The sequence below is a fragment of the Euprymna scolopes genome, chromosome 21 (assembly GCF_053919585.1).
Source record: "Euprymna scolopes isolate OS-2025 chromosome 21, ASM5391958v1, whole genome shotgun sequence".
Lineage (NCBI taxonomy): Eukaryota > Metazoa > Mollusca > Cephalopoda > Sepiida > Sepiolidae > Euprymna > Euprymna scolopes.
Window position 1 is genome coordinate 39,074,179 of NC_136502.1, and position 20,541 is coordinate 39,094,719.

General features: G+C 32.9%; 1 protein-coding gene across 1 annotated transcript in view; it reads right to left on the minus strand.

Annotated features, from left to right (window-relative positions):
• The window catches only part of LOC145242128 (glutamate receptor-like), a 229,511-nt gene extending 209,865 nt beyond the window's left edge, over positions 1–19,646 (minus strand). Inside the window, exon 1 of the mRNA XM_080105052.1 lies at positions 18,692–19,646. Within this exon, the coding sequence (XP_079961178.1) occupies positions 18,692–18,809 (118 nt within the window). The 5' untranslated portion in view covers positions 18,810–19,646. The remainder of the gene's footprint in view (positions 1–18,691) is intronic.
• Positions 19,647–20,541: the final 895 nt, after the last annotated feature.

Sequence of the window (20,541 nt, forward strand, 5' to 3'; positions counted from 1 at the left end):
AAGTTTGAAAACACTTTTTAAAAATCATGTCAAGCTGGTTTTATAATGATTATCATACTCGACTCGCTGTCTTTAGGTTCTGGTTTCAAGCTCAGCTCAAGTATTTTTTTTTTTTTACTGACAAGAAGTGAACTGTTTAGAAAAAAACATAATACTCGCTTGCACATGTCTCACTTTCTGTATGAATTAAAATATAATATTTATCCGTATTTTACAACTGGACAACACCAGGTAGCCTGTTAGTCCTTCTAAATTCCTGTTACATTTTTTTTTTAATAGAAATCGCTTCAGACAACGCATGAAGCCACTTGATGTAAAGAGTCAATTAAGTTGCAGAATAACAAAATGGGGGAAGAATGTAATATTACTTCAAAACTGGTGGGGACAAATTCAGAGACAAAAAAATAATCAAACCTAAAGCTGAAACATTAGCATGACAATGCCAGACTCAATCTTCTGCACCATAAATACCTGAAAGGACTCACATACATGGGCAACAGGGCACTTGAGAATATCCCAACATTTAGCAAGTGCTGACGGAGAAACCATTCCAGGAACTACCCCTGAGTTCTTGATCCTTTAATATCACCCTAGAAAGTGCTGACCAGAATAGTAGGATAACTTCGTCCTCTACCAAAGGTACTTAACTACTTTCTGCCAGTTATCAAACAAATCAACCCTGAAAAAGATCCCACCACCAGCGTTCAATCTCTTGGACTCTAAACAAGCAAGGGTTACAAAGCTGGCTGACAAAAAAGTCTGTCGATAAACTGGTGGAGTGGCTGACCAGAAACTGGTGTTTATAACATGACGCTATCACCAGAAAAAAATATAAATTATCTTTTTAAATATTATTTAGATTATTCTGAGGTACTTATCCAGTTCATAACCCAATCCCTGACAACTTCATGTTGGCATCTTCTGGCAGATATGTCTACAGCCAGAAGATGCTGAAGCGAAGACTGCTGGATGATTAATTTAAAATACAGCGTTCTCCCTCTTCCCTATGTTAAGAATGCCTTTCTATTTAGAAAGCCATTCTTAAAATGGAGAAAAGAGGGGATTTCATGTTGACGTGTTGAAAGTTATTTTCGATTTAAACATTTTTTTTATTTCATCAAAACCTGTTATCTTCTGACTGCTGATTAGATAAACACTTCGGCATTTTCCGGCTGCTTATGTAACCTGCTGGAAAATGCCGGCGCAAACTTGTTAGAGATTGGATCATCTTCGACGTTAATCTCACAATGTTTTAGGTAGGTGTCACCTCCGACCTTCTTCAAGGGCATTTTGTTGAATTTGGGAATCTTTATGTCGAACTTGGGAATCATATAAAAGAGTTTGATTAAAATCGGAATAAGGATTTTAGGTTTAGTATGAGTATAACTTCATGTTATTCTTCTTTTTTTACTAGGAGGTGATCATCGCTTATCAAGGCCCAAAGGCAACTCGAGGAGAAAGGTTAATGAGTGCTGAGTAGACGTTGAGACACACCCTGATTATTGGTAATGGTGGAACTTAAGAAGAGTTTAATTATTTAAGAGGACAGTTCAGCAAGAACTTGTTTATATTAGACTTGAAAAACGATCATGTTATTGTCAGTTGGGAAGCAGCCCCACAGTATAATGTTCTACAGACGGACAGTTTCATGAAATAAACTTTGTTCACAAAATTTTCGTTTAGTTTTAGGCACAGATAGAGAGTAAGGGAAATTGTTGACAGTTGTTGCCGCTAGACAAGTGTTTGTTGCAAAAGGGGGGGATATAGATTGAATCTTAGTCGAGCACCTGCCATGAAATAAACGATAAATCAGAGATAGACTCACAATATATATTTTGTGAGAAAGCGAAAGTAGGGAGGTGAAAAGGTCTTTGCTCACTAGATTTCGAAGCTGGTTTTGTACCCTGTAGGGGCAAGAAAAAGTACTCTTAGCAGTTCCTCCCAAGATGTGGTTAAAGTACGCCATCCTAGGGCGTATTTATCTCTTGTACAGATAAAGGATTGTGTTGGGGGGGGAGATACTTTCTGGAGCAGTAGAATGATCCAACTATTTTTCCAGCGACTTTGGCAATGGATCTGATGTAAGTCTTCCGGTCAGGAGCGAAGATCAGTCCTAGAAACTTGTCAAACCAGGGTGCTTCTTCAAGAAAAGAGCCGTTCATTTCAATTGTTGTGGAATGAGGATCAGAGCATTGGTGGTGAAAAGATAGAAGTTTGATTTTAGAAGCATTAAAGCATTAATGTAACAAAATAAACATATGATTTCCCCGTTTGGTGCCAAAATGTATGAGGAGAATATGTATGAGTATGGTGTTCAAAAGAGAGTCGACAATCTAGTAGGTTCCACACTGTCAGCTAAGCTTCAACATCTGGCCCATCAATGAAATGTTTCATTCCTCTGCCTGTTTCACAAGTATTTTAATGGTAGGTGCTCTGACGAACTACGAGCCTTTGTACCCCTGCTACATAAATACACCTGACAAACCCGAAAAGCAGCAAAATCCCACCCCTACACAGTAGAAATCCCCGGATGCCAGAAACCCTTCTACTCTAATAGTTTCTTCCCCCAGAACTGCTAGATTCTGAAATTTTTTCCAGGTTCCTGCTTCTTCAACTGTACTGACATGCAGAAGTTCATGTGTAAAGTAAACAGGCATCTTGCTGCTCGACTCCCTACATAGTATATCTGCAAATTATATCCCAGATAGTAGTTCCCTACACCAAAGTGGCACTGTGACTTGTTTGGGATCTAAATGTAATTAAAAAGTTTTTTTGTTTTTTTTTTAAATTCAATCATCGGCAGTTGAATTCTATTATTTTCCGTCTTCCACGTTAATTACGGCTAAGTGTAGCGTTTTGTAGTTACCACAATTAGTGCATCATACGTATTGTGCTTCAACAGTCGACGTGCCGGAAAATAGACTATGTGAAGAAATTCATGATCCGTTTGCAATGAGTATTGTTTTCCGATACAAAAGGGTTGATATGTAGTAAAACAGAAAAGTTAAAGCAACCAGTTACTCGCTTGCAATAGATATTTTGTTTCAGCATTAAATAATCCCAAAAATGGTCAACGTTATTATTGACGCCAAACATTTTATTTTGTTTACCTACTCATGTGTACTGTACTTCTGTTAAAAGCAATTTACATTGAATAACATGCATCTTTACTTATATATAAAAGGCACTTTATCTGTGTGTGAGTCTGTGTGTGAGTCTGTGTGTGGGGGGGGCCGATTTTTTAAATTTTACACAAATTCACTTTATCTATCTTGAAGAGTTCGTAGATAGTTTTCGTATCGGAATGCCTCCAGTAAGTATTGAAAATCGATAATCAAAAAAATCCGATTAAATCGCTTGTATAGCTATTATGTTTTAACATTGATTAATTTAAAAAACAAAAACAAGAATAAAGCACGTTAAACCAATCGTTGTACCTTTTGAAATCAGTATTGAGTTTCGATATTAAATCAAACAATATGTAAAATCATCTTGGGTAATATGGGATAAGAAAAAAGGTTATTTCATATTAACACGGTCACCTAGCATTGCCTGGAAGCATGAACAACTAAATAGAAGAATTCAAGAGTTTAACATCTATATTTTTAAACTCTCTCTCTCTCTCTCTCTCTCTATATATATATATATATATATATATATATATATATATATATATATATATATATATATATATATATATATATATATAATTATAAAACTCAGATGACCTTGTAACGCGTGTTGTAACCCAACATCCAGTTTACGACTTCCTGTTGTGCATGCGTACATACACATAAACCTATAACAGCGGAAAACAAATAAACACAAATCGCTACTTTTGCAGAATTTGATCTGCGCACTGAAATAATAACGTTATTATTTATAAATTATTATTTAACATGGGAAGGGGGGATGTTATGCAACTATTCTGTATTACAACTATACTGGCACAATTTTCTTACAAATAAATCAACTTTGATCCGTTGACAGTGTATTGTTTTACTGCGTACGTTTTCAGCGTCCCGGTTGTTTTTTTTTGTTTTTTTTTCGCGTTTAAATTATCCAAATAAACAATTGTTAATACTTTCTGCATTTTTTTTTACATCGTTCATTTCTGTATTACGTTTAAGTTATTTTAACGCAATTTTCTTACAAATAAATCTACTTTAACCCGTTGACAACCATCAGAGCATTTTTTAACGTATTATTTTACTGTGTACGTTTTCAGCGTCCCAATTGTTTTTTGTTTTTGTTTTTTGTTGTTATTTTTTTCGTGTTTAAATGAAACGATATATCAAAATTTGAATTTAACTTTAAGTATTATGGTATCTGTTTAGTGCACATTTACCTATAAGTATGGCAAACCACTTATAATTCAATGACTGTAAGTTTGTTTTTTTTTTTTTTTCAAAAATAAACAATTATAAACAGAACGACACATAGAAATCTATCTATATTCTTTTTTTATTTTAATATACTTTCATAGAAATGTTTCTGTTATGTCACAAAAACTATTTTCTTTACGTCACAAGTGTTACGCTCATACATGAATTCCATAGCTAATATAATATACTGACCCAACGGGTCACGGGTAGTCTTCCACTTATCAAGTGTTTCCTTTTCAGATTAAATATGTTTTTAACTCTTTTTCAAAGTGTTTTTTAACATGTTTCATTAACTGTTTGCTCTTATTATAAGCTCTATCTCCTATTTGGTTTTATCGAGCTTTTATATCTGGTTGAGATTACTTTATAAATATTAATTCTTTAATATTTATGATATACTTTAGTTTTACTATCTTGGTAAATTTAATTGCAATTTTTATTATATATATATATATATATATATATATATATATATATATATATATATATATATATATATATATATATATATATATATATATATATATAATGGAATAATTCCAGGAGGAAATCCGGGTATGAGAGCTCAATGTGGTAAACAGAGCAATAACATAAAAATATAACACGGAAATTACATAATTGTCGATGCAATAATTTAAAATAAGATAAGGTTGAAATAAATTATTGCATCGACAATTATGGAATTTCCGTGTTATATTTTATATATATATATATATATATATATATATATATATATATATATATATATATATATATATATATATATACCATTCCCCCTCTCTCCTGCTCCCTAATCTTCCTTTCTCTTTATTATCCCCCCTCTCTCTCTCTCTCTCTCTCTCTCTCTCTCTCTCTCTCTTTCTTTCTCTCTCTTCATATTTCAGTGTATTTCCATATTAGTTGAAGTATTTAATTTGGAGGATTAGAATACACTAGCAGTTATTCCGGTGTTGTACAGGAATGAATGAAAAACTATTTGTACTACTTTAACCCTACATTTGGTCAAGATCAAAGTGCAGTATCTGTTCTTCAGATGCTGCACTTCCATTTCTTGTTCTCTTTCGGTGGAGGATCAGTCCTTCACGACTGAGACAATTTTTTTTATGTTTGTACCTTTTCTCCACGACCCTGGTGTCTAACTCTTTCCCGTGGGGAGGCATTGTAAATAGGGACTTTAACCCTACATTAATATTTACTCATTAGGAGTTTCCACTCACCACCAGTTATTCTTAACTGAAAATAACCGATGTTATTTCCCTGAAGTCTGAGTGACAACAAGTCTCCCCAGATTTCCAGTACTCACCAATTCTTTCCATAACCATTACAAGTGATTTTGCATTATCAAAACAACCACTTACTATTGATTTCTCGCTAGCATTATGTATATTATAAATCATAGAGCGTATATATACATTATAAATTATAGAATTTAACGTCTATTTATTTTATTCCTATCCTCCCTCATTCTCTCCCAATCTCTATCCCTTTTCTTTATTTGCATATGTGTCTCTTGCGACAGAAAATCTCTTGTTTTATTAGCACATAATAATATTAAAAAGTCGCGCCAAATGTCGACCTCTGACTAATTAAGCTGACCGCCAAACGATTATTTAAAAAAAAAAAATGCGTTCATATTTTACCAGAAACTATGTCAAAAAAATAATATATCAGTTTTGTAGGTGTGTCTTGTGTAGTTTTTTACTTTTAGCTGGACATACGAACAGACGCATGCAAACAATTTTTCTTTTATGTAATAGATGACAGAGGCGCGTGGGAAAATTACGTTTTGTTTTTGTTTTTTTAGAGGAAGGGGAGAGAGGCAACCAAAACGAACCAAAATATCTTATTGTTGTTTTCAATTTTAAACTTTATTTCAAACCCGAAATTATTTTTTCTATTCGGCAGTTCAAAGGATTTCGTGAGGTGGGGGGACATGGACATGTAAGACACGGAGACGAGCCTGTGCGAATAGAAATTGATTTCTAGCTGAATTTATGTGTGTGCACCTTTTCCATCTTTTGTTTCTTCCTATTAATATCCGCTGTCGGTGGAAGAATCGAACTACACATATTTATTGCTGTGTTGTTGTAGTCGTAAACTGTCGTCCTCGTCAGATTTGACAAGTTTTTCAGCCTTTTGATGCGTCAGGAACGAATAAATTACGCGGTTCTCGTCAGCTTTCGTTTCTTTTGATGAAAATCGTTTTCTTTTTAAAACTATTTATGAATCTAGTTATTTGTATTGCTTGCTAATTTTATCGGTTATTATTATTCGTAAGTCTTTAAGTCTTGCGTTAAAACATTTGGATTTTATTTATTTATTTATTTATTTATTTATTTATTAAAGAGGTGTAAAGATTTTCGACATTGTTGGTCTTTCTTGTTGCTTAAAAATAAAAAGATGGCCGGAAAAAAACATTTTACAAAAAATATGAAACCATTTCAAATTCGGCTGCTTGTCCAGTTTTACTCCAATTTTAAAAAAATTATAATTGCCCCAAAAATTTATTAGGTTAAAAATGAAAAATAAAAAAGGCTGTATACCAAATTTTTACGCATATTATTCCAGTAATTTTGTTTTTATAGAATAAAATCAAATTTTATTCGTAAACGATTTCAAGCCGGTATTACTGACTGTGTGATATTTAAATTCTAAATTATGTCCCTTGCGCATTGACCTTAATGTAAGCAGAAAATGCCGGATGAGACATTTCGCCGTAAAAATGTTTTTTTTCTTTTTTTTTTAATAATTGATGAATGTGTAATGTGTGTGTGTGTGTGTGTGTGTGTGTGTGTGTGTGTGTGTGTGTGTGTGTGTGTGTGTGTGTGTGTGCTGCCTTTTTAAAAATCTAACACGTAAACACATAATAAAGATTTTTGCCATTTTGTTTGTTTATTATATATATTATTTTTTTTACGAGCAGTTTTTAATATTGTAGTAAAACTGAATTGGTGGTCAAATTCGTATTATTTGTATTAATCGGATTACTGTTCTCATCTTGAGTGTTGTTCTTCTTCAGGTCTAACTCAGGAATCCGCAAGGATCACTGACTGACGTAACGGATAAAGTGCTAAGTAAAATTCAGTTCTAAATGATATTTTCTAGAGGTTGAAGGTTCAATCTCCAATGCGGGCGATACTAAGAATACAACTGAGAATTAATTAAGACTTAAAACGCCATGACTGGCGGAACGACAGCAAGCTACTCCTGTGAATTAAATAAAGAGTTCCGTTCGAAATTCCGTACAGAGTTCGACTAACATCGGAAAAAGGTCGGAGGTTACATCGACCGAAACGTATATATGAGAATAATACTCAAGATGAGAACAGCAGTCTGAATAATAAAAATAATACAGATTTGATCATTTACCCAGTTTTACCACAATATTGAAAATTGCTCGAAAAAAAATGGTACAAAATTTGTATGTGCTTACGTGTTGTGTTTTTAAAAAGACAGCACACTAGATAAATATGCATTCGTGAATTATGTTGGAATATATATATATATATATATATATATATATATATATATATATATATATATATATATATATATATATATATATATTAACGGCGAAATATCTCATCCGCCATTTTCTGCTTACATTACAATGACCAAGGGACATAATTCAAGATGAAAACAGCAGCTACAATAATCAAAATAATACAATTTATCAATCCTCATCTAAAAAAAATCCGAAAGGTTTCAAATTCCACTAAAAAATAAAATAATAATACATAAATAAAATCGTTTCCCCGCACGGAAATAACGTTTTGTGACGTTCCACGATTGTTAATCAGTTCTTTTTGTTGGAACACTAAAAAAAGGTTTTGTCAAGATCAAAGTGTAATATCTGTTCTTCAGATGCTACACTTCAATTTCTTGTTCTCTGTCAGTGGAGAAGAAATCCTTCACGACTGAGACAATTTTTATTTTTGTTCCTTTTCTCCACATTAAAAAACGACCCTGGTGTCTAACTCTGTCCCGTGGGGAGGCCTTGTAAATAGGAACTAACGAAGATTGGCATCATAGTCTCAAATAAATTGATTGTTTGAAATTGTTTGGAGCTGTGGAATTTCATTTAATAAATCTTATTAGCTCTTTTATCAGATCTAAAAAAATGTTTAAATTAACACCAAATTAAGAAATGGTTTATTTATTGCCATGCTTTTTTTTTTTGGGGGGGGGGGTTCATTTAATTTTATTCATTTACGAGACACGTTGGGTCACCCACTGAACTCTGATTAGATTTTTGGAATCAAAGATAAAAAGAAAGTGAATGGGCAAAGCCAGTTAAATTTTTTAAAAATAAATAAATAAAATAATAACATATACGATTTCTGCTCGCTATATCACTCCTCCCCCTCCCTCTTTCTCTCCCCTCTCTCTCTCTCTCTCTCTCTCTCTCTCTCTCTCTCTCTCTCTCTTCAGGTTAAATAGTATTGCTGTTTGTGCTGGGCTTCATTCTTTGTTTATTTATAATGGATTCTTTCAATGTTTTTATTTTTTCCTTTCTTATTACCTTCGATTCCGTGGGAGAGAGAGAGAAAACAGCTAGATTGTAAAACGGCGTTGGGGAGGGTCAAAGACCGTACGGTGATGAAGGGTTAGAGTGATAAAATCTCTTTCACACACACACACACACACACACACACACACACACACACACACACATATTTGCGATTTCTTATCTCCATACTGATCGATTTTTTGGGGAGCATGAACTTACTCTGGACATTTGTAATTCTGTTTCATGTTCTTATGGATTACCAATGGACTTTATTGGATTTATTCTGTTCTTCCTGGATTTTACCTCCTTATTCAATGGATTTTTACCATATCCTTTTATAATTCTAATTTTCCCTCGTTTCTGCTTTCATAATCATTATGAAACTTTATAAACTTCCACTAATAGTAAAAAAACTTTCTATGATTCAATTCATCTTTGTAATTTTTCTTAATGAATTAATTTGCAAATTTTTTTGTATATTTTGCAAACCTCTTTCCTATGATGAGAAGAATTGTATTTTTTTTTAAACTCCACAGAATAAGGTTTTTCAAGTTTATCTGTATTCCTTGTTGGGTAATTAAAAATTCTGTATACCTTCTTTACAGGGTTTTAATGTTTTTTTTAAGCATTTGAATTAATTTACAATAAGGTTTTTCTATTACATTTAAGCTTTATCTCCTTTTTGGATTTATTTAGCCTTTACGTCTGGTTTGGATTATTATATAAATATTTCTATAATACTTATATTCACTTTGAGCTTACATTTTTTTTCCTACTTGTAAATTGATAATTTCTATTTCTGTTCAATTTAAGCTCCTTCTGAGTTGAGTTTTTTATCCTCTCCAGATATGTTTGACAAGGAATACATTCCACTCTCCGCAAAAAATACTCCTACCCCACAAAAAATACTCCTACCCCACAAAAATACTCCTACCCCTTCTAAGTAGGAATACATCTTTAAATTTGTTCAAGCCCTTAATACCTTCCTAAAAATATAAGGTGAAAGCCTTACCATTATGATTTAAACTCCATCATTGATTATAAATCACCTAATTATTCTGTTTCTCAATCCCACCCGGAATCTTTAAATAATGATCTTCCAATTAATTCTTTCTGACAACCAAAAATAGATTTAAAGGATAGCAATTTATTTCTATGAACTTAAAACCACAGCCCGCCTTAAACATAACCCCCACCTAGATGAGTTCGAAAATTCTATGCTAAATTTAGTTAAGAAAATCAAAATTAAAACAAATATCACTCCAATCCAATTACCAGAAAAATTATCAACTTTGCAGTAAAAGTAAAGAAAAATAAATATTTATTCGTCCCCACTGATAAGACAAAAATTATTAAAAGCTCGACTACCCAATATATAAAAAACTCATTTATAAAGAGCTCCATAAATCATATAAAATAGTTCCACAAAACACTCTGAATCGCATAAATTTAGAAGATAAGATATTATTGACCTCTATGAATATCCATAATGCCACCGAAATACTGTCACCAAGCACACCTAGATTTACCCTTAAGGACCATACAAGTAATTTTTACGACAACCCATCTATTAGATTGATCTGCCCATCTAGTTCTGACTTAGGCTTAGTAAGTAAGAAATCTTAGATAAAATTATCCCCTCTATTAGAGAAAAAGTTAACCTCCCTCTCTGGCAAAACCCAGACTCTGTAATTAACTGGTGTCTTACCCTAAAACATAAACATATCCTCAATTTTTTAACCCTAGACATTAACAACTATTACCGGTCTATTTCTCCTATCCTTCTAAATAAGGCCCCTATTTTCGCTAAAAGAAACTCTGATTTAACAAGTTTGGGAACTAAATTAACCCTCTTAGCTAGAAGATCTCTTATACACTTCAACAATAAATTTTGGACTAGAAAAGACACCCTCAATAACATCGATATCCTAACAGGTTTTCAGATTCTGCCGAGGTAATGGACTTAGTAGGCCTATACCTTTTGAAAGAACTTAAACATCATTTTAAACATATCCAAGTGGGTCTTTATAGAGATCATGTCCTATTCGCTACTAGAGCTAGACCAATGGAATATGATAAATTATCAGGAAATAACATAGCTTTTTAACAATTTTGGGCTATCTATAACAATAGAACCAGACAAAAAACTTCTAATTTCCTTAAGACTATACTAAACCTTAATACAAAATCCCACAATCCCTACCATAAGCCCACAAGTTTTCCAATCATATTAATTCTATTATAAAATCCATAGTACCTTCTGCCTCTATATTTCTTATCTTTCTACACACAAATAAAATTTCAACCAAAGTGCAACCTTCTTCAATAACGCCTTAAAAATTTCAATGTATAATGAAAAAGTACAATGTAACCTTTTGGTTACATTGTACTTTTTCATTATACACTGAAATCCCATTACCAGCCGTCTCATAACGCGTAACACGACTAAAAATAAATAAAATCCTAGAAAACAATATGATCCACTTAATAATAACTGTAAAAACCAACCACTTTACCAACATAGCTCTGCCCAGTGCAATAATCATAACATATCAAACCCCCACAAAAAAATACAAGAAAAAGAAAAATATTTGGTTTAACCCTCTTTCAGCTCAAATGTCAAAACAAATATACTAAAAGAATATTTTAAGATTGTAGAAAATTCTTTTAAGCAACCACATAGAATAATAATAAGCAACCACATAAAATAATAAAAATTCAATTAAAATTTCCTACTCTACAATGCCCAATTTTACACAGACGATAATAGCTTAAACAACAAAAAATCAAATTAGCCCAGACCACCCCTTTTCTCAAAGGCTAACTGCAATTGTAACAATAAGCAATACTGCCCATTCAGAAACGATTGCATCCCTAGGAATATCATATATTCATGTACTGTTACTGAGCTACCACGAAACACCCCCTAAAATAGTTGGAAATAATCCTCCCATAACATAAATCCCCACTCTATCAACTATTCAAAATACAACTCCAATGAGTGAATCAACCGTTCCACCAACTGTTTCACCCACAAGCAACAACGTCACAACTAACAATATAAATAGTAATAATATCAATATTGATAAATATAGTGATGATGGTAATAATAGTAATAACATTAATAATAACCCGCCTTACTTTTTTCAAACAAATATTCTAAACTCCCCTTGGAATACAGATTTTCAACATCCCCATACAGATTGAATTTATTATTGCCAATTATAATGACTTTGAATTAAACCACAATCCTAGCCCAAACCCTAACAGAAATCGATTTACACTATGCACACGCCAGGCAAAATATATACTTATACTGGTGTGACTTCAACTTTAACAAAGAAGAGTATCTAACCACATTTCGTTCTTTAATAATGAAATCACTGATAAGAGCCAGGGAACTTCCCTAACTACTTTAATTAAAAAACTTAATTCTAAAACCACCCAGTTCTCTATTAATTAGGCTATTCTTAAAAACTCAATCTTATACTCCAGGTTCTAAGTTTTGTCACCTTTGCATATCTGAACCTATAAATATGATTATTTCCCCTAAAGTATTAACATAATCAATTCCAAAAGCGAACTTATTTCCCAATGTAAACACCAGAAAAACTTCAAATATAACCAATTCGAAATTACTTAGCTTGCTTCTTCAACCTTGGGTTATAAATTTACTTAATATGAAAGATTTCTTTTATTCCTTTTCATTAATATTTTTTGTGAAACTAGAAGAGCTGTTATATACTGGCCCTGGCTGTATATCTGCATATGTGTATGTTTCTGTATGTATATGTACATGCGTGAGTGTATGTATGTGTGTATATATGTGCATGTATATAAGCATATATATGTGTATATATGTGTAGGTATATATGTATATGTATGTATGCATGTATGTCTGTGTATATATAAATGTGTCTGTGTGCCCTTTGGGTGTGAATGAGATGACTTTTTTAGTCTCACTTCTTATCCTATATCATTAATTTTGTATATATGTGTATGTGCACTTATAAATTTGTACATGGATATATGTGTATACGAACCATTATACATATGATTATTAAGCTATAACTTATGATCTGTAAAGCTTTCTATTCATTTAAACTTCTCTCCCAATTTTAAATAAATTTGAATTATCACTTCCGCATAATTATCTTCCTGTCTGGGTTAAAATAAGCTCGCTTGACCTATATTTATCTGTTCTAAAAATAGATTAACAACGTTTATTTTTCATCTGTCTCTTTCCCCCCTTTTTCTTTCCTTTTCTCTCCATTATGTCTATTTTTCTGTCTCTTTTTTCGGCTTCTTATTATTCTTTCTTTCTTTTGTCTTTTCTTCTTTTTCTTTTTCCTGTCTCTTTATTACTTCTTTTTTTCAATTTCAATTTCAATCTTTATTACTATTTGTTGATTTTCCATTTCACCTTTTCCATTGGCTGAAATGGCTTTGCTATTTCCTGTCTCAATATTGCCTTTTCCTTTATATTTTTAAAAACATCTTTTTTTAATTTGAATTTTACTTCTCTGCGGTTGAATGGATTTTCTGAAATCATGAACTTACAATGGACGACTGTAATTCTGTTTCATGTTCTTATGGATTACCAATGGACTTTATTGGATTTATCCTTTTCTTCCTGGATTTTACCTCCTTATTCAATGGATTTTACCATATCATTTTATACTTTTAATTTTTTTTTTGTTTCTGCTTTCATAATCATTATGAAACTTTATAAACTTCCACTAATAGTAAAAAACTTTTTATGATTCAATTCATCTTTGTAGTTTTTTTTTTAATATATTAATCGACAAAATTTATTGTATATTTTGCAAATCTCTTTCCTCTGATTAGAAGAATTGCATTTTTTAAAACTCTGCAGAATAAGGTTTTTCAAGTTTATCTGTGTTCATTGTTGGATAATTAAAAATTCTGTATTCCTTCTTTACAAAGTTTTACTGTTTTTCTGAGAATTTGAATTAATTTTCAATAAGACTTTTCTATGTTGGTGTGTTCGGACAATTAATTGGAATCGGAATGGGGGATTTAAAAAATCGGAACTTTCTGGGATATCTGGATCAGTATCGGAATCAGGAAAATGTGTGTCTATTTTCCCATAGCAAAACGATTCCTTTAATTATCATCTTAAAATTGATTTTGGTTTAAGAAAATCTTCAATTGTTGGTAGTAGTAATAATAAAATAATAAATCTTTATGGATTTTAAACAGTAAAACTAAAATATATGGATCACTCCCCCTCTCACAAGTATGTTTTTATGTTTGAGAAAATATTTGCACATTTAGGATACGTTTTTGCAGTAATCGGGACAAAATACTCATTTTATAGTTAAATATTTAGAGCTTTATAAAGAATCGGAACCAGTAATTGTATCGGAATCGGGAATTTAGTACAGAATCAGAAATTATATTGGAATCGGGAAAAATAATAGAATCGTCTCATCACTAATGTGTGTGTGTGTGTGTGTGTGTATATATATATATATATATATATATATATATATATATATATATATATGTGTATATATATATATATATATATATATATATATGTATATATATATATATATATATATCCACACACATTAGTTATTAGTATATATTCAGAATGTGAGAGATGATATAATTATTTCCACAGTTAAGCAACGCCGCAGCTCACAAGAGCCATGAAAACCAATAAACTGAAAGTACAAAACGTGAGTTTTGCCTCATTTAGGCTCATTAGTTAGCCACATCTGAACTCAGGATTTGAAACCCGAATCTCTTGCATGCAAAGCGAGTATATATATATATATAAATTATTTACACAATCAAACAAGCCTGTAGCTCACACAAACAATGAAAGCCACATACCAAAAGTTCTACTTGTGTTTCACCCATCTTTGGGCTCGTCAGTAGAATATATCAAAGTTAGGATTCGGAACCCAAGTACTTGCATTTGTGTGAGCTGGATGGTTGTTTGTGGAAATAATTATATATATGATCTCACCAAAAAGTTTTAGGGAAACAAACGTTGATTAACTCAGCTGCAATCTTATAATAGATATTAGTTTTTCGATGATAGTATTTTTAATTCATGATGACATTCCATATGAAATAAGGTGCATTTTTACTTTATTTCCACATTTACACTCACATTTAAAATGACAACTTTTAAAAATTTTGTGTATGGTGAAAACGAATATCACATTTAAATTCTGCGTAGACAAGTAGTTTTATGGATATTAGGACAATTTTTTCCAATGTATTACTTAATAAATATCAGTGGTGTTCGCCATTCTTAATATGGGATGAGGGGATGTTTTTTAACATGCATGCAAATTAGTACTTTTCAGTTGGGAAAAAACATGGCCACCAGTAAAAACATCATGGATTACAATGGATAATAAATGTTTTAATATCCAAAAAAACTACTTGTCTGAGGAAAATTTAAATGTGATATTCGTTTTCAGCATACCCGAAAATCTAGAATAGTCGTCATTTTAAAGGTGATTGTTGAGGTGGAAAGAAAGTAAAAAATACCTAAAGTAAATATTGTTATTTATAATTTACAGTTGAAACAGAAATAGCATCTATTCGATTACCTACGCTTTTTATTATTGTGAAATGTGATGTTTCAAGCTGAATTATAACATCGACAGTCGTCTTTGATAATTAAAGGTAATAATTCATTTTATTTGTTCTATCTCGTTCAAACAGAATAGAAGCCAATATCTAAGGTGTCAATGGCTGTTTTTGGAATGAAGACCAAAGATTGTCTTGTAGAGAAGACGCGTGTAATTACAACAACAACAACAACAACAGCAACAACAAAATGCTGAAGTCGCCATCGGTCTAAAGATACGGTTTCTCGTATTCTACAAGAATACGGAATATGGTAATCGCTTTCATGCTCAAAAGAAAAACAACTACCCGCGTAGTCTTTGTCGGCTCGTACAAACATTAAAAATGAAAATTTATAAATATTATAACGATTAATATTTGATGATATTTGAAGTGTAAAAGCGTATGCCAACGCCAAATACTAATCTTAATTTGGTGTTTCATATGACCTGGAAGTGTTTTATAATACAAATATTAAAACATGACTATATATATATATATGTGTGTGTGTGTGTGTATGTGTGTGTGTGTGTGTGTGTGTGTGTGTGTGTGTGTGTGTGTGTGTGTGTGTGTGTGAAGTGTAAAGATTATGCCAACGCCAAATACTAATCTTGATTCTTTGTTTTAAACAATAGTTTTTATAAATGTTAATTTGTATAATTCAATTCAACTCGTATGTCTGCGTGTTTATTTAAGCAAAAATTGTTAAAAATAACAGAATTCTTCTAAATAATTATATCATTTTATACTTTTCGGTTTTTCTAATGATCTTATTTATGTTAAAATTAAAAAAAAAATACATACATATATATATATATATATATATATATATATATATATATATATATATATATATATATATGTCGACACAAACATGTTCACACACAGATCGACGTCTCTCGTCCAGAAATACAAATTATAGTATAACTACAATAAAGCATTAATACTATATGTGTGTGTGTGCGTGCGTGCGTGTGTGTGTGTGTGTGTGTGTGTGTGTGTGTGTGTGCGTGCGTGTGTGTGTGTGTGTGTGTGTGTGTGTGTGTGTGTGTGTGTGTGTGAGAGAGAGAGAGAGGAGTTAAAAGATTAGAAAATCTTACAATGTAGACTCATCGTGCTCTTAAAAAGTTCAACATATGAGATGGAGCTTAGATACATGAAAACAAATTGGCAATACAAAAGCATATACTAGTGCAAGTGCACATATATATTTAACAATCATTAATCCAATAAGAAAAATATCTGAATAGGAGTTGGTATAAATGCTTTTTAGGTTTTGAAATACCTGGGTATAATGAGCGTTTATACCTATCCTTTATTCATGTATTTCCTTTATTGAATCGATGATTATTAATTCTATATGCACTAGTATATGCTTTTAGTATTGTCATTTTTTCTTTCTTTCTGTATATATATATATATATATATATATATATATATATATATATATATATATATATATAGAGAGAGAGAGAGAGAGAGAGAGAGAAATAAAAAGAAACAAACCAAGTTATGTGTTCATCAACGTTTCGTCGTTATTTTGAGACTTCCTCTGGAAGTAAAATAGAGACGAAACGTTGATGAACACGTAACTAGGTTTGTTCCTTTTTATTTCTCTATTTTGTCGGAATACTATTTCCATTATTCTCATCATGTGTGTGTGTGTGTGTGTGTGTGTGTGTGTGTGTGTGTGTGTGTGTGTGTGTGTGTGTGTGTGTGTGTGTGTGTGTGTGTGTGTGTGTGTGTGTGTGTGTGTGTGTGTGTGTGTGTGCAGTAAACTACAGAAACATGTTTCATCCTCTATGAAAATGCATATAGCCTGATGATTTCGCTTGGGAATGAAACGCAAAGTTTTGATGTAGCTCACTCGTCATTAATACATTTTTATATGACTACTAAGCCGTGCTCACGTATTGTTGAGTATTTTTTAAATAAATATATATATATCTACCAACACAAACATTATTATGCTTACATCGACATCTAGAATACAATTTTTAAAAAATGTGCATTATATTAGAAATTTTGGAGCACAGAAGAATAAAAAAAGGTTAAACTTTATTTCAAACCAGAAACAGCTTTCCTTTCGGCAGTGTAAAGGGTTCAAAAGTAGTTTCAAATTTAAAACGAAAATAACTGTAGTCAAGAAATGTCAGACGATGTTATTTATCAAAAGTGGATTTTAATATGGCTGACATGTTGTTTTCGTCGCGACAATCTCTCAGCTGAATGTAATTTTGAATGGTTCGAACACTCCGAGTCATTTTAAATAATCATTTTTGCACAGATCTCCATCGTATAAAAAAAAACAGAAAAAAAACAATCATATATATATGTGTGTGTGTGTGTGTGTGTGTGTGTGTGTGTGTGTGTGCGCGCGTGCGCGCGCGCACGCGCGTGCGCATAGAGTAGTATTTAAAGTGGTGCATTTTTGTGCACCACATACAAACTTTGATATGCAGTTGTGCATCGAAGACTCGCTGTCAATCACCTCGTTATTACTACCACCATATGATAAGCCGTTTGTCCTTTGTTATGACAGAGGCGCTTCAAGAATCCGTGTGTTAATTTAGTTTCCGGGCACAAATCTTATATATTAAAAGTAGATTTTAACATGGCTGACGTTTTTTTCAACGCGACAATCTCTTGATTTTTTTTTTTTTTTTTTTTTTTTATTTATTTAATTCATAGTTGATATTTTTTTATGCGGGGGAGGGTGTAAAATTGATTAAAACCAGAAAACACTTTCTAACCTACAGGCTTAAAAATAAATTTCGAATTTCAATCACGACCTAATCAGTTACCGTCCATTTTATTTATTTATTTATTTATTTATTTATAATATTAATATGGCCGATTTGTTTACTATATCGTGAGCGTGCTACAATTGAAAGCGATGTTTAAGTCTTTAAGATGGCAAATAGCAAGCGGGAGAGGGGCGAGAGAAACGGATATGAAGAAGAAAGAGGAGAGAGTAAAAAGGGGGTGGGGGGAAGAGAAGAAGAGGCGGGGAGAATCAAAATCAATTATTCACCTGTGACCCTAAAGGTAAAACATGAATCTTCGAACGCGACCCTGTCGTATAAAAGATCACCCTTTTAAGAGGGTGTAATAGCTTACTACACCTGCATGTATCAGGTATAACAAAGAGTGAAATCGATTAAACGGGTTTCTTTCTTACCTATTGATATGCGTTTGACAGACCCCTTAGCTCCGATACCAGATCCGCATAGAGTGAGGATAACGAAACACAGTAGATGGAACGTGATTGCTGGTTGTAGTCCGATGGCTGGGGCCATCCTGGTCCGATGGTGCCACAGTAGAACTACAAGGTGTTGTAATCGTCGTCACAAGTCGTAGGGTCACGCGGAAAAACTGCGATCAGATTCTCCATAGTCTAGGCAGTGCCTTCGTGACGTCACATGCTCGGTGCGAGCCCAGCATGTTTGGATTGTTTGAATTATTTAGTGTTCGTAAAAGGTTATCTTTTATTTTTAAAGTGCACTTGCAACTGTTTTGTTTGTTTGTTTTTATCGAGATGATTCGCGTCTGTGTCCTCTTTCTATGGTGGTCTTTTGTTGTTGTTGTTGTTGTTGTTGTTGTTTCTGATTGTCTTTGATGTGTGAAAAATCCTTGTCCAGAGAGCAAATTGTTGCTTCCGAACGTTGTCGGTTGGTCTGCAGCGTTTGGTCTGCTACTGTGCGAAAACGGTAATGCTTTATTAGATGCACAGAGAGAGGGGGAGGGATAGAAGAGACGGGGAGAGGGGAATGGGAGACAGAGGGAGAAGGAGAGAAAGAAGAAAAAGGAAGGAGAAGAGGAGGAGAGTGGTATAGTGGTATACGGAAAGAGAAGGAGAGAGAGATGAGAAAAAAGGGGGAAACAGATGATGAGGAGAGGAATGGGATGTGGAGAGAGAAGGAGAGAGGTAGAGAAAAAGAGAGAGTAGAGGAAGAGGGGAGGGGAAATAGAAAAACAGAGGGGAGGGCAGGAAAGGGGAAAAGAGAGAGGAGAGATAAGGAGAGAATATAGGAAAAGAGGAAAGAAAGTTAAGAGACAAAAGAGATAGGGAGAGAAAGGAAAGGAGAAGGAGGTGGAGAGAGAAGAGGATAGAGTAGTGTAAGGGGAGAGAGTGTGAGGGAGAGGGGGAAGAAAGGGGAAGAGATAGGAGATATGAGAGAGGCAACACAGATAGGAAGGGGAGGAGAGTAGAGAAACAGATAAAGAGATTAGAGAAAAAGAAGAGGCAAGAAGGAAGAGGAATGATAACGACAGAAGAGAGAAGGGGAAATAGACAAGAGGCAGTAGAAGAAAAAAGATAGAATGCGTGAGAGGCTTGAGAGAAGAGAACAGAGGAAAAGAAAAAAGAAAAAGAAAAGGAAAAAAGAAAAGGAAAAAAGAGAGAAAAGGGAAAGTAAATTAGAAAGAAGAGGGTAGTACTGCAATAAAAGAGAGATAGAGCAATATTTCTAGAGAAAGAAGGGGTGGAGAGAGTGCCATTGATATATATATATAGAGAGAGAGGGGGTGGGGGTTTTAAATTGCAATATAATGAAAAGGGAGGAGGGGCGACATAGTAGTGGTCTTATGAAGCGGGTAGCATCAATAATGATAGCAGTGGTTCAAGCAGCTGCGGTAGCCTTTACCGATGTTGCATCTCTTCGTATGTCCTTTTAAATAAACACTGAAACAAACGAAAAAGCCGCAGACAAGTGAACTCAGCAACACACACACACACACACACACACACACACACACAGATTAACGATGCACACGGCTGATTTGGATGAGAATCTTCGTCATTCCATCGAAATAACGATGCTAAAAAAACAGAGAACTAATGAGACATAATTCTAACACTATTTTTTAGAGATTTTTTTTTTTAATTAATTTTTTACAAAGACGCATTTCACTCAGTTAAAACAAATGATTTTTCTCAAAAAGTTGAAACTATTTTTAATCTATTCTTTGATTTTTAAGACTTGGAGAGATTTTGCAATGCACATGTGTGTGTGTGTGTGTGTGTGTGTG